General features: G+C 50.1%; 1 protein-coding gene across 1 annotated transcript in view; it reads right to left on the minus strand.

The window, feature by feature from the left end:
- The window catches only part of LOC131582754 (hydrocephalus-inducing protein-like), a 57,288-nt gene that overhangs the window by 28,168 nt on the left and 2,274 nt on the right, over positions 1 to 26,846 (minus strand). Inside the window, exons 2-22 of the mRNA XM_058846223.1 lie at positions 25,568 to 25,713; positions 25,379 to 25,449; positions 23,473 to 23,607; positions 21,729 to 21,928; positions 20,532 to 20,656; positions 19,026 to 19,230; positions 17,196 to 17,388; positions 16,467 to 16,566; positions 15,084 to 15,202; positions 13,689 to 13,912; positions 11,715 to 11,782; positions 10,388 to 10,620; positions 9,469 to 9,578; positions 8,108 to 8,243; positions 7,495 to 7,659; positions 7,028 to 7,180; positions 4,954 to 5,192; positions 3,528 to 3,786; positions 2,759 to 2,902; positions 1,297 to 1,437; positions 502 to 818 (exon numbers count right to left, since the gene is read on the minus strand). Coding sequence (XP_058702206.1) covers positions 502 to 818; positions 1,297 to 1,437; positions 2,759 to 2,902; positions 3,528 to 3,786; positions 4,954 to 5,192; positions 7,028 to 7,180; positions 7,495 to 7,659; positions 8,108 to 8,243; positions 9,469 to 9,578; positions 10,388 to 10,620; positions 11,715 to 11,782; positions 13,689 to 13,912; positions 15,084 to 15,202; positions 16,467 to 16,566; positions 17,196 to 17,388; positions 19,026 to 19,230; positions 20,532 to 20,656; positions 21,729 to 21,928; positions 23,473 to 23,607; positions 25,379 to 25,449; positions 25,568 to 25,713 — 3,483 coding nt within the window. The remainder of the gene's footprint in view (positions 1 to 501; positions 819 to 1,296; positions 1,438 to 2,758; positions 2,903 to 3,527; positions 3,787 to 4,953; positions 5,193 to 7,027; positions 7,181 to 7,494; positions 7,660 to 8,107; positions 8,244 to 9,468; positions 9,579 to 10,387; positions 10,621 to 11,714; positions 11,783 to 13,688; positions 13,913 to 15,083; positions 15,203 to 16,466; positions 16,567 to 17,195; positions 17,389 to 19,025; positions 19,231 to 20,531; positions 20,657 to 21,728; positions 21,929 to 23,472; positions 23,608 to 25,378; positions 25,450 to 25,567; positions 25,714 to 26,846) is intronic.

Raw genomic sequence — 26,846 nt, forward strand, 5'->3', positions numbered from 1 at the left:
TGCAGGCTGGGGTGGTTGGCATTTTCCAACACTCCCAGGTGACTCAGGTCACATTCCCCACTTTACATTGAAGCAGGTGCTCAGGGTAACTCTGCTTGTGTTTCTAATGAGGAAGGCAAGGAGCAGAGAGCAGCTCCTGCAGAGAGGACCCATCCCAAAGCAGAGGGGCCAAAAGGGCACCCCCAAAAGGGCCTCCAGCAGCACTGTGGGAGCTGGGATTAGGAGCCCCTCATCAAGGTGGACATTGCCTCAGGCCACAGAGCTCTGAGAAAGCAGCTTTGGCCCCAGCTTTCCATCCCAAGGGAAACCACTATGGGGGTACACAGCACCAAATTGGTGGAAAACCTATTCCCTGAGCATCCAGCCTGACCACAGCTGGTCAGTGTTATTTGCACAAGGAGAAGTCAGAGCAGTCTGTCAGATCCTAGACAAACAGCTCTGTTCTTTGCAAAGCACAAACAGGACACCAGGAAGAAGAGGAGAGGGCAAAGGTGCACATACCTGAACTTGTGCACCTGGCTGTCTGCCTGGAATGACCAGTGGTACTCCACAGGAAGGGGGCTGCAGTTGCTCATCCTCAGAGAGCGCACTGCTTCCGTGCCAGCCACGATGCAGCCAAACTCCAGGCTGCTGGGCTGGATTTGGAGATTGGGGAAGTGGACTTCTCCCCAAAGCTCGATATGCTCCACATTAGGATGGTCCCTAACCATTTCTATCTTCAGAATCTTCTTTTCTTGCCAGCTGTTAAGCTCCAGTTTGTAAGCTGGGTCAAATGCGATGTAGACATGGCAGGTCTCCTCTACACCCACTGTCACAGGCTGCAAGGAGATGAACAGTAATTAATGACATGCCAAGGTCTGACAGCATGAAACAGTGAATGCTCCAAGTGTGGCCCCAGCATGGGCTTCTCAGTTCATTGTTCACTTCTTTATAGCAAGGGTCTGACTGCAGGCACCACAGTCCAGTCCAGGATTCCCTCAGGCTCACGTTTCTGTGCTCAGCAGCAATACAAGGGGCTGGCTGCTGGAGAGCTGGGATGCTTTCCAGGAGACACCTTTACTGCATGGCTTGCCCTGGCCAAATTGCCTGCTCCCTCCTCCTTGTGCCTTAAAGCCAGGATGGAACTTCTCAATTCAGGTAATATTTTGATTCCTTCAGCAGCTCTGCTGATGCAGCCCAGGCCAGCCCACTGCTGATGCTACACAATAAACTTGTTGACTCAAGGCCCTCCCAAGAGAAAGGCACCAGCACATCCCTCCTCTTCCAGCCCCACTGGAGGAGTCCAGGGCTGCTCACCTGGCCATCTGGGAGGGGCTGCTGCTCCTCATCACAGACCAGAAACGGCTGCTCCACGTCCAGCACGAGGTGGAGCGGCAGGGAGCAGGTGTTTTTTAAAGCCAAAGGCTGGTACTGCAGAGTTAGGACATCACTGGGTTTCTATGGAAACAAGGAAAAACAGCCTCAAGTAGCCAGAGACCTCCTCCTGCTTCTCTTGCATCTCACATCTTTCAGCCCCACAAGTGCATACATTCTATTGATCCTTTCTATTTGTTTCTACTTTTCCAGGAGATGTTTCTTTAGAGCAGATGCTTGTCATGTTTAGAAACCACAGCATCCTCTGGGGACAGGGCACCACTCCCATGTACAGATGAGGGAATAGGAGAGGAGGTGGCTGCTTGAACAAGACCTAAAGCAGAAAGTGAATCCAGGCCATTTGTCTCCAGTTTTGTCTCTCTCTTGGGCAGAACAGCACTGGATGATCTTCACTCACATGCTGTCATTTCTTACAACCTTATTGGCTCTAGCAGCCTCATAAAAGCAGTCAGTCTGCAACACGTGTCCTGCAGCCCCTGCTACAGGGACAAGGTGTGTGTGGTCTCAAAGCTGTGATCAGCCTAGGCTCTTCCTTCCTGTCTGGGCATTGTGCTGGGCTTCCTGCACGGTTTAGAGAAACCAGAGACTTTGGGAAACTGCTTCTGGATGTACTGATATCAAACAGGTGCTGTGCCATAGTGTGCAATGAATCAGTTTGTGTGTGTGGCATCGAGCAGAACCCAGGCAGAATCAGGGAGAGCTGAAAGGCTTCTAATTACATCTGAACTGCCTGTCCCAGGGATTCTGTACTTCAGTGGAAGCCTGGGAACCAAAGGAGAGGCCTGAAACTACAGAAACCAAATCATGAAACATCTTCTCATTTTCAGACAACTTGCAGGAGAGGGAAAGATGATGCTGGAGCTGGGATCCAGAGACTAAAGGGCACCTGCTCTGCCTCAGTGTTATCATCACTGCAGGATGTCTGGGGGTCTCTTGAAGCAGGTGAGGCCTAGGGAAATGCACAGAGCTATACCTTATAGCTATACCATAAAGCATCCATGCCAACAGCAGAGAAGGCAAAGAGACACAGGAGATGATGGGTTTTTCCTCTTTAGCCTGAGGAATTCACAGAAATTTCCATTCTTCCCCCCAGCTTCCCTACAGCATCAGTGTACAGACATCATCGTGCCTTGGAGGATCTTTAGAAACCTCCCTTTACAGTGAGCAGAGAAACTGGCATTTCTCTGGAAGTGGCCATGATCCCCACTGCAGTGCAGCTGTAACTGCAGTTTTACTTTGGGGGAGTTAAATACCAGTCTCATCTCTAAAAGCATCTTCACTCACTTTACCAAGTGCCTCAGGAAGAGCAAAGAGGGGCTTTAACACAAGGACACACCCCCCTCAGCCACGCTGCTAAATGCCAGGATGCAATCCAGAGACTTACCTTCTCCACCCGGAAAGAGAGTTTTCTGGCTGATACTTCTATAGAGGGATCTATGAACTTGCAGCTAATGATCGTCTCTATTATCTTCTTTGTCACCACGCTTGTGCCAACCACAGCTTCACACTTCATGTAATCCCGCACCTCCTGCATGCAAGAGTCACTTGTCAGCAGTGGATGGTGGCAGGGCACCAGCAAATGCCCTGCATTGGCTCAGCACCCACCACAGGCCCTGTTCCTGCCACAGAGTTACAGTGGGCACTGCCTCCTTTTCTTGCCGTGATGCAGCTGATTTATTCTGCACTCAGTTGTCTCTAACACTGCACCCCAATGCCCACAAAAGGCACCTGTGAGAACTTCCCTCCCTTCACATGGCTTTTGTTTTATCTGTGCTTACCCCAGAGAAACCACTTGGCACTTGTTTAATTCACTTTCTTTTTGTGCTCCTAGTCTAAGTGTAACTTCTTTCTCTGCCCTTCTTTGCTGACTCAGCATGCAACACTGTTTGCCCCAAAAGAGCATTATTTCCTTCCAGCCCTGCTTTGGGATCAGCACTGGGTTTTGGTAGCTGTGGAATCCCAATAGAGCCTTAGCTGGTCTGCTGGTGGCCAGCAAGGAAAGCAACTGGTGCTGCCACAGAAACGTGCGGCCTTAAACCAGTTTCTTGAAGGCCCCTGCTCATTTCCCCAGGCAAATGTCAAGGCACTGTGGAACAAGGCCAGGGGAGGGGATCTGAGGGCTCCCCAGGCTCAGCCCTTGGTGGGGACCTCACCTGTGGGGTGTGGGAGAAGCCTCGCAGCACCATGTCCACAGACTCGCCTGGCTGCAGCTCCCATGAGCCTGGCTCCAGCCCGAACACGGCGCTTGTACGACCGGGGGGCTCCAAATCATCTTCGGCCTTGGGGCTGCTGAGGGCTGAGACGCTCTGGCCCTTCTTCTTGGGTGGCCTCCAGCATTCCACGCTCCAGAAGAGCCGATGGAAATGGTGGCCCCTGTTTGTTACTTGGAACTGATGAGTACTGGGAAGGTGGCTAGAAGAGAAGCCAGGATGGAAAATGGTGTGGGAGCAGCTGTTTCCCTGCTCATCAGATTGCTCCCAATGAGCAATCTGAGGTGTTAATAACTTGGAGACTGTCTTCATTTCCAGCTCTTAATGGGGACCAGAAACTGTCTGATCAGCTGCCCTTCTGATGTCATTATTGCAAAGAGAAATCTGCTTATAATGCTAATGGAGCATTTTCAAGGTGAGACTAACAGGACCTGGTGTTTTCCTCCAAAATGTTTGTTCTGGGCTGATTCGTTCTGTTACTGTATTTTGCATTATTCTATGCCTGACACTGTCAGTGAATCTTTGAGATGCTGCCCTTGAAGACCTTGTGTGTGGGGTATGATTGCAGGCATTTCTAAAGGGCAGCTCAGAGGTAGCTTCTGCATGATCCCAGCAAGCTGGTAAAAATCATCTGCCTGCTCCAGGAGAGGAAGCCAGGGCAGCAGGGCCTCTCTCCTTGGCAGCAGCTTTGGTTTTGCACTGATAGCCATTTGTAGAACTTTTAGAAGTTCTACCGTTTGTAGAACAATTAGAAACTGTTTTGAAGTGAACTTTGCAAACTCTGCTGGCAGCAAAAAAGCCATCGAGGCCGTGGGCACAGCAGGGCAGCAGCAGGGCCCAGGAACAGCAGGAGGAAGCGGCAGGGGCAGTGCGGGCCCCACACAAACCAGCAGTTTCCATCTGGGCCTGGAACTGCTCCGTGGGCTCCTGCCTTCCTGGGGGGGTTGGTACCCTCCTGTCTCTCTGTTCCCAGGCCCTGCTTGCCTGGGAAGTGCCATTTCAGAAGGGAAGGGTGTGAGGCCATCTTCCCTTGGTCCCTCAGCCCCACGGAGGGACCGCCTCACCCGGGCGCCCTTTTGGGAACCTTTTGTTCTGGGGCAGCTGTGACACCACTGCTTGATCAAGTGAGGACATAAATGTATTACAACTAAAGACAATTCAGTGGCCATTTGGCAACTGGTTTCCCTTTCAGTGGCTTTTGAGGGTATCTAACAACTCTCAACTGGCCACCACATGTTTCTGAAGGAATCTCTGCGTTCAGGGAAGGACTCAGGGATTGGAACACTGAAGAAGATTTTGCCTGAAGGACTACAGCAAAACTGCTCCTTGTTGAGACAGGAGGAGAGGTGGGAGTGGGGAGATCTCCTACCTGAATTGGTATCCCAAGTTGAGCTCTGGGGCCAGTGGTTTGTCTGTGACAATTGTGGTGCCAGTGCCCATAGCCCTCAGTAAGAAGCTGAACCAAAAGCTGTTCCTGATGAAGAGCTGGATGGAGTCAGCAAAATGCCCAGTGTCATCCAGGATGGCTGTGACAGTCACAGGAACCTCACCCCTAGCGGGGATCACTCCTTCTTCCGTTTCAAGAACAAAGCACTGGGGTTTATCAGCCTGTAAGACAAGCAGAAGATGCATTTAGGATGGAAACCATACACCTTCATCTCTTGTGGGATATAAGAAAAGGACAGACTAAAGAGGGAAGGATAAAAATCATAAAGGCTTCATTTCCCTAAATTTGAGCTACAGTCTCAGGCAACAGCAGAGCTCATACCACCTGTATTTTCCTCTCCTTTAACAGACTCACCTAATGAACCCAGTTCTGCCCAACCCAAGGGATGTTTATCCTCAGGAGAGTGTTCCTTCCCCACTCTTGCTCTGGAGTGTGTGCCAAGGAAAGCTGCTTTCTCTCTCTCTCCTGCCTTCTCACAAAGGCTCAAGGCCAGAGGAAGCCAGGACTGCTCAAATCCCACTCCAGAAACCACACAGCTGGAGGACACTGCTGAGATCCTGAAGAACATCACTGCAATACCAGTTGCAACCCCAACACCAAACTATTCTTGCCCAAGGGGCCATCAGTGCTTCTCAAGATCCCCTGAAGGACTGAAGCCCTCACTTCCCACTGACCATCAGCTGTAGAGAGGTGCCCCAGTGCCCTCTGCTTTGGAAAAGCCACCTCAAAATGGTTATAGCAGAGCAGAAAAGCCAGAAGCAGAAAGGAAACTGGATGATGTGTGCTCTGTGCACATGGCCCACTCTTCCCAAGAACTCTTGTCATCTGCTTTCTCATGGACTGCATGGACTGGGCCAGAGAGCTGGAAGCTGCTCAGAGGAGGGAGGAAAGGTCTTGCACCAGCACAGCTGTACAGACACAGCTCTGCAGGCCCAGCCCTGCTACGAGCATGTGAAACCCATCATTTACATGCCAGGCCCACCCAGCCAAGGTGCACTGCTCCCTGCAAAGGCTGAAAGCAGAATTTCATTGTGGAGTTAGAGAAAGCTGTCCTGGAAAAACCCCCTCACTTGAAGGTTGCATTTATCCCCCAGACAGCTGGAAAAGCAGCAAGTTCAAATTCACAGCCCTCCTCCTTGGCCCAGGAGGCTGTGGCTGGACTCTCCCACATGGCCTGATGCTTTATCCACAAACAAAAACAAGGCCATAGTATCAGGTTTGAAGCAGCTCCACAAGTTCACCACATCCAGCATGAAGAAAAACCAACCTCAAGCCCCTCCCAGATCTCCCCCTCCAGCAGACAACCCAGCCAGCCCCAGCCCCAGCCTACAAGCCCTTCCTGGCTGTGCCAGCCCTGCTCTCCCTGCCAGGGGAGCAGCCCCAGCTCCTTCTGCCCTGTGCAAGCTCCACATATTAAAACAGCCTTTCTCTGCAGCTGCTCCCCAAAGATGCTCTTCAACAGCACAAAGATCCCAGGCTGGGGGGGTGCACAACCCCCACACATCTTGGTGTGCACAGCCCAACTGGCTTGAGCCACAGGAGGTGTGACAATTGCAGCCTGAGGACAGAGCTCACACCCTGCTCTCCACTACAAACAGCAGTTTGGCACAAAGCAAATGGAGCTGGAACAGGGAAACCATAGGGAAATCCAGGCTCTCTGGGGAGCAAAGGACCACAGGTTTCTCTTGATCTCAGAGCTCCAAAAATCTGACACACACATCTAAAGACCCTCCATAAAGTTAAGGGAGGACCTGTCAACACAATCCAGACTCGTTTCTGCTCCAACATCTCTGCACCTGATTTCACCGAGGGCCCCAGCTAAAACCACTCCAGAGCCAGGTTCCTCTTGCCTCGCTCAGATGGAATATTGGAGTATCCTGCCACCTCTCACACCATATGGGCCAGATGGAAATCTTGCATATAAAAACCAGTCATAAAAAGTCATGGCTGCTACTTACCAGTCAATTCCCTGGAAAACAGCCCCACAGGTACTTACAATCTTTATCCTGAAGTCTACAGGGACAAGACCTTTGTTGAAGAGGGTAAGAGTTTGTGAGCTCGGCTGTAGCGGTGGGATCATGCCAAAGTCTATCTTCTTTGGAGTTCCATAGATTTCTGCCAGCTCTCCAGAGCTCAGGAGTTCTGCTCTCTGTTCCAGGAAGAAGCAGGAAAGAAAGATTTTTAAAAAAGCCAAAACAAACCACAACAGGGAAACCTAAAAAAGCTTCAACAGCTCAACTCTACTCAAGTTATTTATTATTTATTATTTAACCACTCTCCAGCTGAAATGCTGGGCTTTTGGGGGAAAAAAAATAAGAAATTACATATTCACCTCCAAATTAAAAAGGATTAAAGTAAGAGAAACTTTCAAAATACAAATGATTGGCCCCAGAAGAATCCCTGCACACTCTGCACCCTGCCAGGAGGAGTTGCACAAAGGCACACATCTCCCCTTGCACTCACCAGTGGGTTTCTTTCATCCCCAAACACGCCGATCAGAACATTGGTGCGATGATCGCCCAATGTTTGCACCTCGATTGTAACCGGAATCTCTGCAGTGCTGTGAGGCTGGACAATGCCACAGGGTTTGGGGCTGGAGTACAACACAGGGGAGTCCTCCTTGCGTTTCTGGAAGGGACAGAATCAAATGCAGCTTCAGAGGGACCTCCAAATTCAACTTTAAACTCCTTAACATCCACTGCCACAGCAACTTACACACGTTTTAAAATCCCCAGGACAAAGGTAAAAGGCCCAAATAAGATGCAAGAATTGCAGGCTTAGCATTCTCAGGGGGTCCTGCAAGGAGGCTGCCAGCACAGCTGTTGGTGTCTGGGGGTGCAGCAGCTTTTCACAACCCTCTAAGATCTCCCACCAGAAAACACCCTGAAGACTAGAACATAAACTGTTTCCTCAGGAGGTTAAACTGCCTCCTAAAGTTTACATTCAGGTAGGATCCTGTTCTCAGCAGATCTGAATAAGACTGAATAGAAAACAGCAAGGTCTTATCCAAACCTGTTTTTCCCCTAATAATCTCCTCAATAATATTTGAGAGGAGGAGGTGGATGCAATGCCAAACCTGGGGAATAAGCCCGTAGCAGCCAGGAAGGTCAGTTTTATTGGTGATGATGAACTTCTTCTCGTATGGCTCCTTCAGGTGGCACTGATTGCAGCGCATGATTTGGGGGTACACTTGCAGCTCAGGAACCAGACATCTGGGCAAAGAGATGACCCCAAGGGAATCAGAGATACTGAGAGAACAGAGAACATTTACCCCCAAAGATAGATAACCCATTTGTCACTGTCAAACAGACATTTAACAGCCCTACAGTGATAAATTGCCTTCAAAGCCTTCCCACTCAAACATGTCTTGTCAAGGAGGGGCAAACCCTGAGAGGCAGCACCCAGAGGCTGCCAAGTGCCCCAGGCAGAGCACTTTCTTTGTCCCCCAGCTGCCTCAGCCTCTCCTTTACCCAAGAAGGCTTGCAAGGACTCCTGTAACAGTGTCTGTGATCCATGAGCTCTGGGGGAGCATTCCCAACAAGGATCAGTGCTCACTAAGGCTCAAGGAACACACGACTCCAGGGTCTCAGTGAAAATGACTCCCTTCTCTCCCACGGGGCTGTTGCCCTGCCTGAAAACTCAGCTGTTTGCCCCAGCTTTGGAGGGCATGGGACACCACCTGCCCTACAGAGTGGGTGATCACCCCCTCCCAGTTCCTACAGCTCCCTTGGTCCTTCACTCCACAGCTCCATGCACTGACTGTCCCCATTTGCACTTGCTTGACAAAACTGCAGCCCAGGCACTGACTGCATGGCTCTGCCTGAGAGAGGGAGCAGCACCAGGGAACTGCATCCCTCTTGTCATTAAACTGGCAGGATGGAATTCTGCTGCAGCAAGAACAACTTTTGGTTTAAGTATGAAAACATTAAAGCTCAAAATGGGAAGCAGAGGAAAGGAGAAAAACTAGAGCTGACTTGCCACATCAAGGGCTCTTTTCCTCTTGTAAGATCTTGCCCTCACCACTCTGGCTGTGAGCCACTTCCCCACTGTCACGTGCCCTCATGAACAGAACCAGACCCTGACTCTCAGCAGGCTGCTTGGTGTGTCCCAAACCAAAGCAGGGGGGTCTCAACCCAGCACAGCTCCATCTCTTGCAGGAAGAAGGAGAGCAGGTCCTCGGGAAATGTGTTCCAGCTCAAGCACCAAAAACCAGGCCAATAAATGATATCATTCCTGGTGCCTCTAGAAAAAGGCCCAGGACTGTGCTGGGCTGTGAGCAGGGCTGCTTTTCACCACAGGCTGCTTTCCAAGCACTGCTGTTCTCATGTCCAGCTGGTCACAACATGAGAACATGAAACAACACTTCTCCTTGGGAGCTGCAGCCAGCAAACCCTGTGCAAGGCAGTGTGCTGGGAGAGGCCAGGGAAGTGCAGGTACCTGGCTGTGATGATCAGTGATGCCACTTCCTTGCCAACACCCTCCAGGCCCACCAGGTCCACCAGCATTTTCCGGTAGTATTCCATCACCGTGTTGGAGCACAGGGTCACCTGGTGGAAGAGAAGAGCACTAAATTCTTCCTTATAAAAGCTCATTACCCACATGTGCTATTCTCCAGTTCTTCTTTCATGGTAAGGAAAGGGAGGATTTTTTAATTTCATTATTCTGCTGATCCATGTGTAGAGCACAGTCTCTGAGAGTAACAAAAGCCTTCTGGCAATCCCAGGTTTGTTAAACACACCTTGCTATTAGGGCATAGGTCAGCTAAATGAAAACATTAGGCTAAAGCTCTACACACCACTGTACTCAAATTAAGGGGCCAATTTTTCATCTGACTACAATGACACAAATGCAGATGAAATCTGCTGACTTGGACAGAATGAGTTCAGCTTTACAGTAGGAAGCTGAGGGCAAATGTGGCCCAGCAGGTGCTGGGCAGTTCATGGCTGCAGAGCTTTTTGTCTCTACTGGAGATCCCTGCAATGAACACAAATCATTCTGCTTCCCAGGAGAGGAGACATGAGACCAAGAAGAAAAGCAAACTGCTTTCTACAATGACACTTCTCATTCTGTCCTCATCCTTCCTCTGCCCACTTGCAGTCAAAGAAACTGCTCTCAAAAACACAAGAATGGCTCCAGTACTTTACCATATAGTATGTGATCTCAGCGTATGATTTTGGGAACAAAACAGTGCTGCTTCAGGAACATCCTGAGTAACCCAGCTAACAGAGGCCTCAGGCCAGTGCAGATCTCTCACTCACATGATCCTCAAAGCTGGCAGCAGAGCTAAAGCCCTCCCACACTCCAGTGAAGCTTTAGCCCTGGTGCTGAAGCGTGTGTGGCTGGACTCTTCCCATACCTCAATATCCTGGTGTCCCTGGGGGAGGATGGTCCCTTGGCTGGGATTCATTGTAAACTCCCTTGGCTCCACATAGAAATGAATTCCCTTCCTCCAGGATGGGTCACTGTCCTTGCATATCTGATCCAAGCTACTGACAGCAGGCTGCGTGCCATCGTCCGACATGCGGAGCTTGAATGTCACGGCCACCGGGGAGGTGTTAGTGAGGCGACAGGTCATGGTGTGGGGAAAGCCTGGGAAAAGGACACAAATATCCATTTAGGCACCAATTGTGTCATGACTCCTGGTGTGAATACCCTGGTAGGATGAAAGGGTGATTGGAGTTTAGCTCTTTACTATCTGAACTACAGCTCACCGAGAAGCTACATGAGGAATTAATCGTCACTCAGTTCCCTCTGACACTGATTCCAAACTTCAAACTTGAAAATGCCCACTCTTAGCCCTGCTGAGCACTGGTAGTGTCTCTCTTTCTGATGGGGAAGAGCTCCTTCACCTGCCCCAAACCAGCACCAGTTATTTCTCCCTGATGACTGTGCACCCAGACCGAGCATTTACTCTGAAAATTCAAGCTGTAAAATTCCCTGTTAAGTCTGCCAACGCTCCCTCTGTGTCCCCAAGATGTATAAACAGTGAGTTGTCATTGAGAAGAAGCTACAGCAAAAGAAAGTGAGGATGGAATCAGGAGCTAGAACGTGATGCAAAGCACCCTAATGCAGTTTCTCTCTGCAGCATCCTTAAGGCATCTCTTGGTTTGGCCCAAACAGACTGAGCAGGTGACAGCTCAGAGCACATTCAGCTGGAGGCAAACCTGAGCCTTGCTTTGAGAGCAGTGATTAGGAACCATGTCCCACCTCACCAACAAAGGGGGCCATCACACCCATGCTGCTCACTGTGATTGCTGCCTGCAAGGGTTTACCCCACTTTAGCTCTGAGATTTGCTTTCCATGCTGGAAAGGCAGAGATACAGCCACACATGGTGGGGATGTCCTGCAGAGCCCGGACACCAGCCACCACTGCTCTGCAGTGCACATCTGGCTTGGCTGGCCAGCTCTGTGGGGAGGAGACTTCTCCCAGGCCTGCTCACCAAGAGTCATTTGAACACAGATGGGGGAAAAAACAACTTTAGGCACAGCCCAGAGCTTCTATTCCTTGGTTCTGTTTGATCTCACAATGGCAAAATGCTACCTGAGGCACCAGCAGCCCTGGAGTTCACAGCCTGAAGAGGCTGCTGTGGCAGAACACGAGTGATGGATGTTTTTATGTTCAAGTGGTTCATTTTGGAATGCACAGGTCCCTCACGCTGTGCCCAAGCCCAGGGAACACTCACCAAAGGAGATGTCACCGAAGTGGAGCTCATGGAGGTCGAAGTGTAAAGCAGGTCCAGTGACACAGCCCCTGCGATGACGAGCACAGAGCAGGAGGAAATGCCTCGGTTAAAGGGACTCACAAAGCCTGTGGCAGCCGTGGCTCGGGGACATAAAGCCTGGTGCCAGGGGCACCGTGGGTTTCCAATCAACACAGCACCATGTGCTCAGCACAGTGTCCGTGTGGGCAGGAGGCAGCTGAAGCCAAGTGGCCGTCAGCCAACAGCCACTGGTGGGGATTTGGGCACAGGGCAGGCAGGAAAAGCCCCCAGGTGCTGGTGGTGCCATGAAGGACCCTGAACACACACCCAGACATGGCTCCATTGCCTCAGTTTCCCCATCTGTAATGTGATGGACAGAAAAGTCCCCACAAACTTCTGTAACCAGCCTTTCCAGCCACAGGCTCCCTGCTTTGCTGCTTCTTAGCTCCAACTGGTGTTCCCATGGAGGAGCTTTCTCAGGAGATTTTGACCCACACAATCATTACAGACAGAGTTTAGAGACATGAAGCCAGGGGAGCCCCAAGCACCCTCTGAAAAGAGCAGCAACAGTTCTGCACAGTGGGCAGATGAATCCTAGAGGAAAGGACCAGCTTGTCACCAGTGCAGCAGCCGGCACAGCCAAGGGCAATGGCTTAAACAACCAAACATGGGTGTCCTGAATCTACCACACCACCTCACCTGTCCTTGAACCCAGCAGACAGGCTCCAAAAGTCACCAACATCCACTGAAATCAGCACTTGAAGCTGCACAACACTCACGAGTTTATTTTGTGCTTGACACCAATCAATGCCCACTCTGCTTTTTGGTTAAAAATCAAGGACCAGTGAACTGTGCCTTCTCTTGTGTTCCCAGGACTGCCACTGGCTCTGCTCTACACATCTCTACAAGAGACACCTGCCCTTGCCCAAGGAGAAAGCTGCTTATGCAATAATATCCCAGGACCAGTTTGGGGGGAGACAGAGGAGAATCAATTGATGGTGAAAGGTTCCCTCTTGATTTCCAAAATAAAAGAGCAGCACTTTTCCCCCAAAAACAAAGCCAGCATAATTGTTTCTCCACTATGGGCAGACCTACTCACCACTTTCCTCTTGCTAAGTCATAATTTTCTTATTCTTTTTTGATCCATCTCCCTTATCTCACTGGTATAATCAAGTGCAGGTTGCATTCATTTCTTTACTGCCTTGATCCAGTGTCTCCCAACAGCAGCAGCCTAGCTCCAAAGCTCCAGAGCAGCCAGCATCAGCTTTCCTGCTTGCACGACCTTATCCTACCAGCACATGGCTCAGGCTAGCAGGGACAAGGCCTCACGCTGCTGTGGAACTGAGGACTGAGCTCTGCCTCCCCCATTATCACCCCTTCTCCCTTTGCTGGGCCAGGACTATCTCTTGCAATGGCACCAGCCCATGGGATGATGCCCATGTCCTTGGCACATTCCTGCTGCACAGTTCCCTGTCTCCCAGCCCTTTCCTGGCTGTGGAAAGGAGGGACTGGAGCACTCTCTGCACAGGACTTGGGAGCACAGCTTGTCCCCCACAGCATGGCCATGACAGGTGAGGTGAGGCTGCTGCTGCCCATTTGGGATGGATTATGAGCACAAGTTTTTAAAAACACTGCTGCTGGTGCAGAATCACCCAGGCTGCTCCATCTCCAAAGCCCTGGGAGCTTTGCTGGGTGTTCAGCTGGGACAGCCCAGAGCAGCTACTGCCCAAAGCTGCTCCATCCCACTGCCTGCCATGGCCCAAGGCAGAGGGAGATCCCTGCAGGGAGGAGTCATTCCAGCCCCCGGGCACCCTACACTGGGGCAGGGCCAGGATCAGAGCAGAGATTAAGACCTCGGGAAACTCCTCTTTCCTCTGCTCGACCCCAAAATGAGGGAGGTGGGGGATGTGCCAGAGACAGCTACAGATGTGCCCAGCAAGCTCCCAGAGTCCTTACCAGACTGTCAGGGTCACAGGCGTAGGAGATGCAGCCACACGGAACTGGAATTGTTCCTCAAAGCTCCCCAGTACGGTGGCATTGAAGGAGATGTGAATCGTCCGGATCCCACCTGCTGCAATGACGCCCTCCTCGGGTGCAAACTTGAAGCAGCAGCCCACGTTTGTGGCTGAAGGGATATAGGTGAAGGGAGCATCTATAGCTCCTCGGTTCATCAGTTTCACCTGCAGCAGCAAGAAAGCAAAATGGAAATTCATGTGGAATCTTCCCTTCTTGTCAGATATTTTCTAATGATGCAATTCCCAGCCAGAAAAGTCAGAAGATGCTTTGTGCTGCTGAAAGGCAGAAGTCAAAAAATACAACAGGACAAGTTCTGCCTTTGGGTTTTCATGCAAAGCAGCAGTAACTGCACATAACCAGAGTCACCCTGGGCTTATCCCATGGACACAGAGCAGTCCAGCTCTGGCCAGCATCACCAAGCTCATTCAGAGCTGGCCCTGAGAGCAACGTGGGGCAGCTGCATAGTCAATCAGCAGAGAGCTGCCACTGCCCCACTCAGCACAGCTCCAACAGGACCATCTACTCATTCACCTTTTCCCAAATCATGAGAACAACACATTGATAACGAGGCATCACCATCAAATATAGAGACAGCACCATCTTTTGGTAAAAAAACCCAGTGTGTTTTTCTTTTCCACAGGCAAGCTTTTGAAAGAGTCTGGCATGATGCAGTGCCTTATTTTCTCCCTCTTTCAGTTGCTCTCTATTTTTTTTTGCAAACTTGACACTATTTTGAGGGGGAGGCAAATAGGTAGAAAGATCCTTAGCTTTATTCCCAGGAACACTTTTCTTTTTCTAGAGTCAGAGATGCACCAAGGCTGGAGTGTGGTGAGGGAGTGGTCAGCAAAGGAAAGAATCCCAAGCCCTTTGCAAGGGCCAGCAGTGAGCCAGGAGGCTGGATGGCTTTCCTGTGACTCCCAGGAATAAGCAGGAGACACTCGACTGAGAATTGTTTGCAGGGTACTGAAGCTCAACACAGCCAGTTTGTTCCAGCTGCTTCTGAACAGTCCAATGCAAAGGTGCCTTTGTGTCTGGTGCTGCCACAAAAGCCTCTGAATGTGCAGCTTTTTGACCCAGTCGGGGTTTCATATGCCAAGGGGTTGTTTTTCAGGAAGCTTCTGAGCTGATCCCCAAGGAAAGCTGCCAAAAATTGGCATTGCCAAGGGACTGGGGCTTCATGAACAGCAGACACACCTTTCTGACCCCACCAGATCTGACCAGTACATCCAATATTCCCTGCCCACAACTGCCCATGTTGCCAGGAATTCCACAGGTCCACCAGGCTTGCTGCTGCCTCAGGAGCCATCAGGATCCATCCCAACCCCTGCTGCTCACCTCATAGACGTGGGAGGTGTTGACAGAAATGTTCCCAAGTTTCAGCATTTGACGGCTGAATTCAACCACGGGCCCTTGGCCTTCCCCTCTGAGGTGCAGGGGCAGCCTGCTCCCACGGCCTGGGGAGAGATGCTCATTTCAGTACAATAATTCCCACTGTTACACTCTATTTTCCAGCCTGCCTGAATGCTAGCCCCTGACTCTGAGCTGGATAAAACCAGCTCCTGATACTGCAAGAGAAGATATGGACCCTTCTCTTCCCTCAGGAGATATCCCTTGGGGCTGACTTCCAATTTCTAACCCATTCCTTGGGCTGGTTTCCAATTTTAGCCACCAGTTTGCTGAGTTTAAAACATCTCTGGTGTCCTGTAGTGACAGCCCAAGGAGTAATGGGTATCAATGGAAAGAAGGGAAATTTAGGTGAGCTATTAGGAAGAAATTTTTTACTGTGAGGGTGGTGAGACACTGGAGCAGGCTCCCCAGGGGAGTTGTGGAGGTTCCAGCCCTGAAAGTGTTCAAAGCCAGGCTGCTTGGGGCTTGGAGCTACCTGCTCTAGTGGGAGGTGTCCCTGCCCAGGGCAGGGGTCTTGGGACTGGACGATCTTTAAGGTCCATTCCATCCCTAACATACCATGATTCTATGGTTTCCTTCCCATGCACCTAGAGGAGCTTTCAAATCCATTCAGTGAAGGCACAAAGCTCATCAAGAGTTTGGCAATTGTACCTGGCAAATTGCTGGGCAGCAATTGCCAAACTACCTGGCCCAGTAGCACAAGACTTTGTTGCCAATATCCTCAACTTCTGACACTCAGCATTGTGTTCTATCTGCACAGACTGAGAGCTGCAAGGTGCCAATTCCCACACAGGGAGAGAAGCAGGTGCTGGCCAAGGGTGGTCCCTCTACAAAGACCCTGGGCTCAGTGGGGCTCAGCCACCTCTGGTCTGGTGCTGTGTGGGCAGTGGGAGGTGATCCAGGCTCAGGGAGCACATTTCTAACTCAGCTCCTGCTGCCTGATGATGGAGCCATGCAAATGGACCCATCCTGGAGGTCAGTGCTCTAGAGGGGCTTGGTGCTTGTTCTCTAGAGCTGTTCTGCTCTGCAGCTCTTTGACTCTGATTTTCCTTTGAGGAAATGCTGGCAAAGCCGTGCCATGAAAACTTCTCCCTGCACTGCCTGGGTTGTTCTGGGATCAGTAACCCAGACCCAGGATTCTGACCCTGGCCTTGCACAGGAGACTCCCTGGAAGCTGCAGGGGCAGTGGGATGTGCCAGCACTGCCCTGCTGCCCAGGGACTCTTCCCAGCAGTTCCAGGGGAGCCCAGAGGGCTCAGGCTTGCACCATGGCTTCAGTGGGGGTGAGAGAAGCAGGGGAAAGGAGCTGTACCTGAGATGTTGCAGTAGGCCACACTTCGATACTCTCGGGCCTTTAGGGGTTTAAAGGTCACCTTGATTTGGACTGAACTGTTTGGCTCGATCTCTCCCTCCTGAAACAGAAAGAGACAGCAAAACATTTCTCTTCAAACTTCCCATTTCTCCTTTACAACCACAGTCCTGCAAGCCTTTATTTAGAGCATCAATGATGAGTGAACAACACAAGGAGCCCAAGGATATGCTCCAAACCCAGCTCAATACACCACTGGAAGCTCTTCATGTTCAGCTCATCAGCTCCCACTCTCCACAACATTCCCACTGCTCTGGCACAAGCTGTTGGTCACATCATGCTGCTGTCAGCTGCAGAATGTAACTGCCTCTGTGCACTGGTGGCACTTGACAAGAAGAGAACATGATCCCCTTCCTTGGAAATAAAAATATTAGTTTAACCTGTTTGGAAAGAAAGCAGGGGTTGGGATTATTCTAGGGTTTACTCCAAGATGAGAAGGGATTTTGCACTGTGCAGACACCAGGCATTCATCACCTCTCACAATGCCAATCCTCAGAATCAGGGCTCTGGTTGATGGGAGAACGTGGGGGTTCGCTTGCATAAACAGAAGAGGAGGAGGAGGAAGGGGAAGGGGAAAAGGAAGAGTTCGAGTTAGAGTTAGAGAGTTAGAGAGTTAGAGAGTTAGAGTGTTAGAGTTAGAGGAAGAAAGTGAGGCTCTCAGCTATCACTTACCATTGGCTCAAGGGAAAAAGCATCATTGGAGAATAGCATGGGGTCTTCTTTCAGCTTCATCATCTTCTCCCGGACGCTGCTCTTCAGGATGGCGCGGCGATCTTCACAGGAACCCTTCTTCTTCGCTCTTCTTCTCTCTTCCGTCGTGTTGTCCACGCAGGCCTCTCTCGGTGATCGCAGCAGGTAACACTGCCTGCAGCCACAGGGACAGACAGAGCCAGCAGATGGCTCAATAAGCCCGATATTTGCAGAGAGAAGTGGAAGTGCAGGAGAGCAAAGCACTTGGGGAGGAGCAGCAGCAGCTCCCCAGCAAGGGCTGACCCCAAGCCATGGAGTCCCAGGTGGATCAGAGCATAACTTGTTCACTGGTACAACAGGTAGTTTTACTGCACACTTGCAAACACAGGAGAGCTTTGGAAAGCCAGCATCCCTTAAGAGAACCTCCGGCCTCAAAGCCTCTCCCAAAACTGAGGGAGAATCCAGCAGCCACCTCAGCTGGCTTTTCCTACCACTGAGATGCTCAGGGGAGGCAGATAAAGATCATGGAGCAGGACTTCCCTGGGAAGGGGAGATGAAGCTGGGGCACAGCTCTGTGGTACCAGCATCACTCTTTGTTTCTTCTGTTTGGGACCTGCCCTGTTCCCTGCTCTGCCTTCCTCAAGAGCATCCCAGAGCACTTCCAAAGGAAATGGATGAATTCAGGCACTGCATCCCTTCAATGACATTCAAGGTTTTATATGCATGAAAACAGAGGCCCTGAGAAGGGAAGGGACTTTGTTGTGCAGGAGGGAGACAGCAAACTCCTGGAGAGACCTTTTCATGATCCAGAGCTTTTTGGGTCCCATCCCAGTGCATGGTAGTAGAATCCTGTAGTATGATCCATCCTGACCCCCAGCACCTGCCCAGGTGCCCTGACAGAATAGTTATGAGGCCCTGGATCCAGAGGGTCAGGCAGATGACACTAAAGAAAAAATTCTGTCTGGAGAGTCTCCCCAGTTGCACTTTGTCAGACAGATGAAGAAAAGAAGAGTAGTGGTAGTGGGCAACTCCCTTCTAAGGGGAACTGAGGGCCTGTAGATCGACTGGATCCATTCCACAGGGAAGTCTGCTGCCTCCCTGGGGCCCAGGATATCACCAGGAGATTCCTTAATAACTGAATTAATTCATCTGTCCACCACTGTCTGGGGTCCAGTGACTGTGAAATACCAGAGTTCTCAATATTCAGTGAAACAAGGAGGGGCATCAACAAAACTTCCACTCTGGACTTCTGGAGGGCAGACTTGGGCCTGTTCAAGAGACTGATATGGGGATACCTTGGGATAGAGCCCTTAAAAACAAACGTGTCCAGGAAGGATGGACATATTCCAAGAAAGAATTCTTGAAGGCACAGGAACAGACTGTCTCTGTGTGCTGAAAGATGAGCTGGCAGGGAAGACAACCAGCCTGGATGGGAAAGGAGCTTTTGAAAAAACTAAGGGAAAAAAAGAGGGTGCATCACCTTTGGAAAGAGGGGCTGGCAACTCAGGAAATGTTTAAGGATGTTGCCAGGTCATGTAGGAAGAAGATTAGAGAAGCAAAGGCCCAATTAGAAGTTGAGGAAAGCTAGTCATTGCCATCAACCTTTCCTTCCCAAAATGCCATCCCTGGTTGGGGTATAAATGGAACTGGAATGTCAAGTGCTGGGCTCCTGAAGCCCAGGGACACACACCCTGATGCCAGGGATGGTTCACTTGGCCTGAGCCATTCAAAAGCACCAACACCCTCCTGAGGCCCTACGTTAGTTTTAGTCTTGGGCCATGTATCTCACTGAAATGCATCTTGCAAACCAACCTCCTCTTCTCTTCATTCTCATCTTCCTCACTAGGAAAAGTCTTCCACTGGAACTGGGCTCTGATGTTACTCCTGTTCTCGATGAACATGGTTGTGTGGCTTGACGTGGTGATGAAAGTCTTCTTCAGCTCCACGGAATACGTCCTCAACCCGATGCTGACATCTACAGCTTCTCCCTGAAGGTTTGTGTGGATCATTTCTTCACCTGGAACAAAGCAAAGGGGAGCCTTTGCTCAGCTCAGTTGCTGATGAAAGCCCAAGGAACAGAGCAAACCACAGGTCACAGAAGAAAGGGTCACAGCTTTTAGCTGTATTTGCAGTTCTATGGGTCAGCACATTTATAACATCCTGACAGCTCTGTGTGTGCAGCGTGAGGGTGTCCTGGGCACCTCCTAAAACAGCTGATTTTGGAGTGTGTTTGTGGAGATTGGGCCCCAAGGTACAGTGAGGTTTGTCAGGTGTGCTCAGGTGACCCACTCAGATCACCAGGATTTCTGCATCCAAGTCCTTCAGGTGATGCTGAGGAGCCCTGGTCAGTCCTGGCTTGCCTGGGGTTTCCCCTGGGCATCCCATGAGATTCCTGTCTCTCCTGATCCCTTGGATCCCTTGTTGCTGACAAGCAAATACACCTGGGGGCATGTGAGCAGAAAAAGGAGGCCCAGAGGAACAAGTGAGGTGAAGCCCAGAGCAGGAGGGGACCCAGGTGAGGAAACACAACCAGCCTGGCTCTGCAATATGACAAACCACTACAAAATGAACACCATGAAAATCATCAGCATCATCTCCCTGTCCAAACACACAGCCACATCAGTCTTGAAATATTTGATATTGTTCTGATCTCAAAAACCAAGCTGGAGCATTTCAAATTGAATAAAAAAGGGACCAAGGAAAGATCAGTAAGTACAGAGCAACTTCTACATGAAGACTGAATGGGATTCCTCAGTCTAGAAATCAAATGGGAGATAGATGTGAGAGGTTTGCAACAGCATGAATGGCCTGGGAAATGGGGACAAGGAAAAAATTGTCTTGATTTGTCACCAAAAAGTACTTGAGGATTTGAAAATGTTATTAGACAGAAACTATATGTATGTGTAGAGGGCAACACAGTAAAAGGGTCTGTGACAAGCCAGTGGAGCAGCAGCCTATGGGACAGAGGTGTGCAAGAAATACACTGCATTGGAGAGAGTCTGATGGAGACCTCACACCTCACACACAGCACTGGCCAGAACAAAACAAAACTTCAGCCAGGCATAGCCACAAGGCAGTGGAGAATCAGGGCTCCTCCTTCCTCCACTCAGCAACTCTCAGCAAAACAGGAGCCCAAAACTCTTAGTCCTGTTAGAGGGGATCCACTTTATCAGCCCCCTAAACACCAACTGGTTCTCAGTTTTCTTTGGGGTAAAGCTGGAACAGGGGAGGCACATCTAGAGGGAATTGAGGGGGCTGGGACAACAGGGAGTGGTGGTGGAGAAGTGTCCTGTGCCCCGTGCAGTGCCCAGCACTCACCTGTGTTGTAGCTCACTACCATGGACCCAAAATGGGCACCAGTGGTCAGTGGGTGAAATCCCACTGTCACCTGCACGCTGTCACCAGCACCCAGAGCTCCCATGGCCGGAACCACGGAGAAAGGACTGCAACACAAAGAGAGAGATCAGGACTCAGGGGACATCTGGGGATGATATTCCTTCTGCAGTGCAGGTCACTTCAGCTCCCTTGGGCAAGCAGGGAGCAAAGAAACCACAGGCAACAGAAAAGAGACAAAACAGGATCAGAAACAGCTGCTGACCCACTTCTGAGGAGATACAGACCTCAGGAGATCCTGTGGGATAAAATGACCTCACCTCCCCCATACTCTGCATCCAGCTCTCTGCAATGAGACCCAAGGATCCCACTGCCAGCAATCCCATCAGAGAATGGTTTGGGAAACCACGGGGAGGATTAAGAGCTGTCTGCATGCACAACTTGACACTGACTGCCTCAGCAATTTCCCTTTTTCTGCTGCCTATCAACCTCATCTCAAGAGATGCAAATGTTAGGGCACTACCTGTCCTGTGAGATTACAGCCTAGGAATCAGACAGGGAGAAGGAACTTTTCCTTGAAGACCAAGAAATAATTACTGTTGAATTTGCAGCGTGGCTCTTTGGTTTATTTTTCCTTGAAAATATCCCGATTTAGCCTATAAAGGGCACATTTTATCAGCATTTCAATGAAAGCTGCTCTAAGAAAAGCAGCAATCAAAACTCTGCAAGAGTGTAAATGCAGATTAGAGCAATACAGAGACATGGAAACAAGACCCAAAGGGAGGATGCCATTTGCAATCTGAAGGATCCAACCCCAGCTAAATGATGCACCATTAGCAGGGCATCTCATGAGAGGAGCACTGGGCAGCCACGTGCCTGTGGCCTCCCAGAGAATGGGGCTATTTGGCTGACAGTGGGAACCATTTCAGAAGCTGCTTGTGCTCAGGAGGGTGCAAGCCAGCTCCTCACATGTTCCAGCACCCTCCAGGAAATGTGGGACAGAGAAAGCTCAAAGGCTGCATCCTGCTAAGAGCACTGAAAGCAAGAGCAGATGCCATCCATCCTGCTCACTTCCAGCCAGAGCTGCAGGGCAGCCCTGATGCTCAGCTTCCTTTTGTTGCTCTTTCCCAAGCCTTTTATCACCCAAAGGTGTTTTGCACAAGGACAGGGGAGCTGCCTCACCTCTGGGTGCTGATGTAGTAATGAGCCTCCAGGCTGCCAGTGTTTCGAAGCAGCAGAGTCCTCTTGGTGCTGCTCTTGACTGGACACTCCGAGAAGTTCAGCTGGTCTGGGATGTTCAGGATAGCTCGGGCAGCAATGGCCCGGATTGGCACAACTATCCTTTCTGTTTTGGTGATGCAGACAAGCTCATGGGAATAATCCTGCAGGAAAAGAAACGAGCTCAGCATAGGGCATTTAGTGCCATTCCCATGGCAGAAGAAAACAATGTCCTAGAACCCTTCAAGGGCATCTATTCTATTCTATTCTATTCTATTCTATTCTATTCTATTCTATTCTATTCTATTCTATTCTATTCTATTCTATTCTATTCTATTCTATTCTATTCTATTCTATTCTATTCTATTCTATTCTATTCTATTCTATTCTAATTCTATTCTATTCTAATTCTATTCTAATTCTATTCCACCCCAAAATGAACACTAAGTTCTACCAATATTATTATTATTAAAGGCATCAGTGCACTTTGCAAAACCTATCTCAGTGGCATTAAGCTCTCATGTCATTAGGGTCATAGAGAGAACTGCCCTAATCTAAAGTTTAATGATGTTAAATAATTTCCAAGTCCCTTCTAAGGAACATGGAGCTAGGGAACAACACAGGCCATTCCTCTTTAGGTTCCTGTATTCCTGCTGTTTGAGAATAGGACAAAGTGTTAAACTGACTCTAAGCAGCAAAAGGAAAGGAAGGTGAGAAAACAGCTGCACCCAAAAAGATCCTGCACCTCTGGTCTAGTGTAGAAACATCAGTTGGCTCACAACTCCCCTCTAACTTTGCCTCTCCAAGCAAGTCAGGAGAAGAACAGAGCTAAGAGGTAGCAGGATGCTGTTGGATGTTGTTTGTTTCCCTTCCTCCCTTCCATGCCATGTCCTAAACCCTTCTGTATGAACAAATCTCCAGATCCCAGCACTGAGATCAGAGCTCCAGGGCCTCGGCACTGCTGCTCAAATCTCCACACCAAAGCACGTTTGGCACGGAACGGGTGCCAGCTGACAGAGCAGCCACAGTGACAGGCATGAAGACAGAGCCACAGCAGTGTCACTGCCACAGGCTCTGGGCTCACAGCTCTGCCTGCAGGTTGTACCTGCCCTACACCAGCTCTTTCAGCAGGTGTCCAAGTCCCCTGCAGCTCACCAAGCTCCTGCTAAGGGCACCTAGAGCTCAGTGTGCCTGTGCCAGGCTGGGCTCACGGGCACAGCACAGCCTCTGCCCTGGCCTTGCAGCTGTACCTTGGTCACTTGTGCTGTGGGACAGCCCAGCTGCAAGGCTGGACAACAGAGGGGGCAGAAATCACCACTTTGCTCCAGCCCAGGGTGAGGCAGGGAAGCTGTTGCCAGTCAGGAAGGAGGAAAGCTCTCTGAGCTCTTCATTCCTCCAGTGTTTTCCATAATAATGAAACCCTTCCATTGTACCTAGAGATGGCCAAACATCTCTCAACACCCCCCTGTCATTTTCATCCTGTTCCCTGTGCATCTTCCCTTGGGAATGCTCAGGAATGTGCAGGGAGGGAAGCAGGGCCTGTCAGGCCTGGCTGCAGCCCCTGGCAGCACGTGCCAAGGTGAGCCTGGCTGCAGGCTGCCTGCCCCCAGCCTGGAGCCAAGCTCACAGCATGGAATGGGCTGTCCCAGAGTGCAGGGAAAACAGTGGCTTTGGAGATAATTGTGTGTTTTGGCTCCTCCAGTCTCACCTTGCTCTCGTTGGGGGTGAACTGAATGCGCACACGGGCAGTCGCACCTCGCGGCACAGCACGGTACGCCTCGTTGGGGCACACCAGCCTGAAACAAGGTGAGCTCTGCATGGAGACCTGCACCAGCTGAACACACTGCAGGGAAGACATGAAACAATGATTTTGCCACTTGTGGAAACAGGTGGAGAGGAGACCTGTCTGTGCCCTGGTGACATCCTTCCTTGATCCCTTTTCCAGAGCACTTTCAGCTGTGGAGGTACAGGCACATCATTCACAAGGGAGAACTTGAATCCCTTCTGTCTGGCTCATTTTGGCCAGGGGCAGTAGGGCAGTGCCCGGTGGGAAGGAGGGGCCCAGCAGGTCAGCACCAGCAGGATGGAGACAGAGCACCTGCACCAAGTCATCTGCATATTCAACAAGGCCAAAAACCTGCTGGCTTCTGCCTGCACACAGCCATGCAGTGGTGTTCCAGACAGGGGATGTGCTACCTGAAAGCAAAGCAGCACATTATCCTGGGGGAAGGAAGAAATTCCCTTCTAGCAGATCAGGTTTGGCTAGGGCAGGTCTGGGGGTACAGTCAGGCAAACAGACCAGCAAGAGAGGAGACCAAACACTGTGGCCTCACTGGGAATAAAAGCAAACCTGAAAAGGCAAAGAAGGAACACAGCAAAACAATCCCTAAAACATGGAGATGGCAAAAGAGAATTTAAATGAGCAACTAAAGCAGCAAGGAAGAATCCTAAAACCATGACAGCAATCACTTTGCCAAAAGTGATGGAAATACAGACAGGCTGTGCCTATTGACTGTGGGCTTCAAAGGCATTTTCTGCCTGGACAAACATGACCAGTGCTGACTCCCATTCCAGCATTAAAGCAATCTTGGCTCCCCAGGGGCTCTTGCTGCCTGTGCAGGTGAGCTGGGCTGCTGGGCATTCCTGCCCTCAGCCAGCAGGCCAGGTTCTGCCCTCTGGGATACACAGACACAGCAAACATGCATTTTCTAGCACATAGATATCAACCCCCGAGCACCAAAATGCTCTCAAAAAGTCTAAACCAGATGATTTTGACCCTCCTGGCTCTTCCCACCAGTCCACTCTTGGCACAAGCCTCATTTGAGGAAATGTTTCCCTGACTGAAATTCAAATGGTTTCAATTTTCCTCTTTACAGTGGAACACAACTGCTGACATTTTTCAACTTTTTCCCCTCTCAACTCTCTTGGGAAACTGCAAAATAATCACAACTGCCTCAAGTGAAGGTGAAATCCTCCAGGAGCACATGGCTTTGGATGTGCTGTGGTTCTCCAAAGGGAAAGCAGAGCACCACGTTGATTTTGGAAAACCTGAGCAGAGCTGGATGAAGCTTAGCAGGAGCCTGAAGTGGCACCTAAAGGCCTCCCACTGCTTCTGCTGCATCAGTCTGACTCCAGGGCTGTTTCACAACACATTTCCTGCAGTACCAATGCCATCAGTGATAAGTGATTCCAGCAGAAAGTGGAGAAGACTCAGCCCATGAGCTTTGACTGTGAGCTGCACAAAGGGAGTCAAACAGGCTGAGAGAGGCAGAAATTCCTACCAGGAACCAAGATTAACCAAGGAAACACAGGATGTGGTATAGACTCAAGGCAAAGCATGAAAGCAGGTTAGAACTGTACAGCCCTCAACATTCCTATCAATCCAGAGCTTTCAAGAGAAAGCAAATCCTTTGGGATAGATACCATCAATGCACAGCCAAACTCAGGGGAGAATTCCCAGCACAGCAAGATTTCCACCATCCTGCACAACAAAGGTGCTGAGACATTTTCTTCTGGATGTGCTGCAGCAGGTAACTTGCTTTGCTGTACACCATGGGAATTACACCACTCCCCTCTTCCAGCACGGCGTTAAAGCTCCAGGCCCCAGCACTTACCTTGCTCTCATTTGTGAGAGACAGTTCCATTTCAGAGACTTCATGAGCCACGAAGTTCTGAAACACCAGCTCTGGTGGGGAAACACGAAACAAGCTCTGTTTCGGGAGAACTGGCAACAACTGGAGAGACAAGAGAGAGCAGGGAGAGGTTCAGCTGCTGGGAGGAATGTTCATGAAGGAGACTCTTACTCTGATCCCCAGTGAAGGACAGACTCTGGGTGAGCACGTCTGCCCAGGCCACACTGGGGAAACAGTAGCTCAGCCACCTCTGCTCTGAGCTGCTCAAGAGCTGCTGGGCCACACAGAGCAGGGTATAAAAGAAGCCATATAAAAGGCTATAAAGGGTATAAAAGAAGCCATATAAAAGGGTATAAAGGGTATAAAAAAAGCCATTTTGGTGGAGGGTGTGTGTGTGCTCAGCTCTCAGGGAGGGAGACATGCACCCAGCTCAGCTGAATTGTCACTAATGAACAGTTTTCTTTTGCTTCAACAACTTTGTCCCCTTTAATTGTATTTAAAAGTTAGTGTGTTCCTAACAGAGGTAAAGGCAAAAATAAAATAACACAGAAATTAGGAAAAAGACAAATGAGGTGAGTGCTGAATGAGGATAAGGGTCAGTTCTTTTCTCAGTAACTTGGGTAAGAGTAGAGTTAGTATCTCCTTTTTCCATGAGCTTTAAATGGGTGCTTTCATGTAGTCTTGGAGTCTTGTAGTCCGTGACCACAGCAAAGCAAGAGGTGGCTATTTCAGCAGGAAAATGGCAAATGGCAAATTTGTGCCTTTGTGTCCCCAGCCTTCCCCCCATTGTTTCAGCAATGGCAGCTCCACTCCAGCAAACCCCAGCAGTTTCAGCAGAAGTTATTTGTGTTGGCTTGGTGCACATCAGGACTCCAAGTCCACCACTACCAGCAGTTTGCAATGACAACAGCACCTGGACACTGAGGTATTTTGCTGGAGGCGAGCCTGTCACAAGCACACACCCTCTTCAAACTTTGCATCAGACAGAAAGGAAAAGAGCAGGAAAAGGCTACCTTCTGACCAGTCTCACTCGTGGGTAGAAATGGGCCAATTCTGGGCAGACTACTCTCCCCAGCACTGGCCTCATTCTTGTTGAGCTTCTCTCTCGGGAATCTAGAGGGAAGCAGCTGAAAGGCAAAAAAAACCCAGCAAAAGCATCAGAGATGTGCTTGTTCAGAAAGGCTTTTCTTGAACAAGTGGCACTGGTGACTTAATTTGTGATCACATCATCTAGGACAGTCCTGGAAGCTCTCTAAGTTACTTGTTGAAATAATTAGCACCAGTAAATTAATAATAGAGCAGAATACACATACTCCAACCACATGGCTGTGTCCCTCAGCTTCCCCATGATTTGATGGGACACGTTTAGGGATTTCTGCTCTCTGGGCATTTGTTTCCTCTTTAGTTTCACTGGATTGAGGCAGTGATCTTTTCAGAGAGTGGGGAGGAG

The sequence above is a fragment of the Poecile atricapillus genome, chromosome 10 (genome assembly GCF_030490865.1).
Source record: "Poecile atricapillus isolate bPoeAtr1 chromosome 10, bPoeAtr1.hap1, whole genome shotgun sequence".
Taxonomy (NCBI): Eukaryota; Metazoa; Chordata; class Aves; order Passeriformes; family Paridae; genus Poecile; species Poecile atricapillus.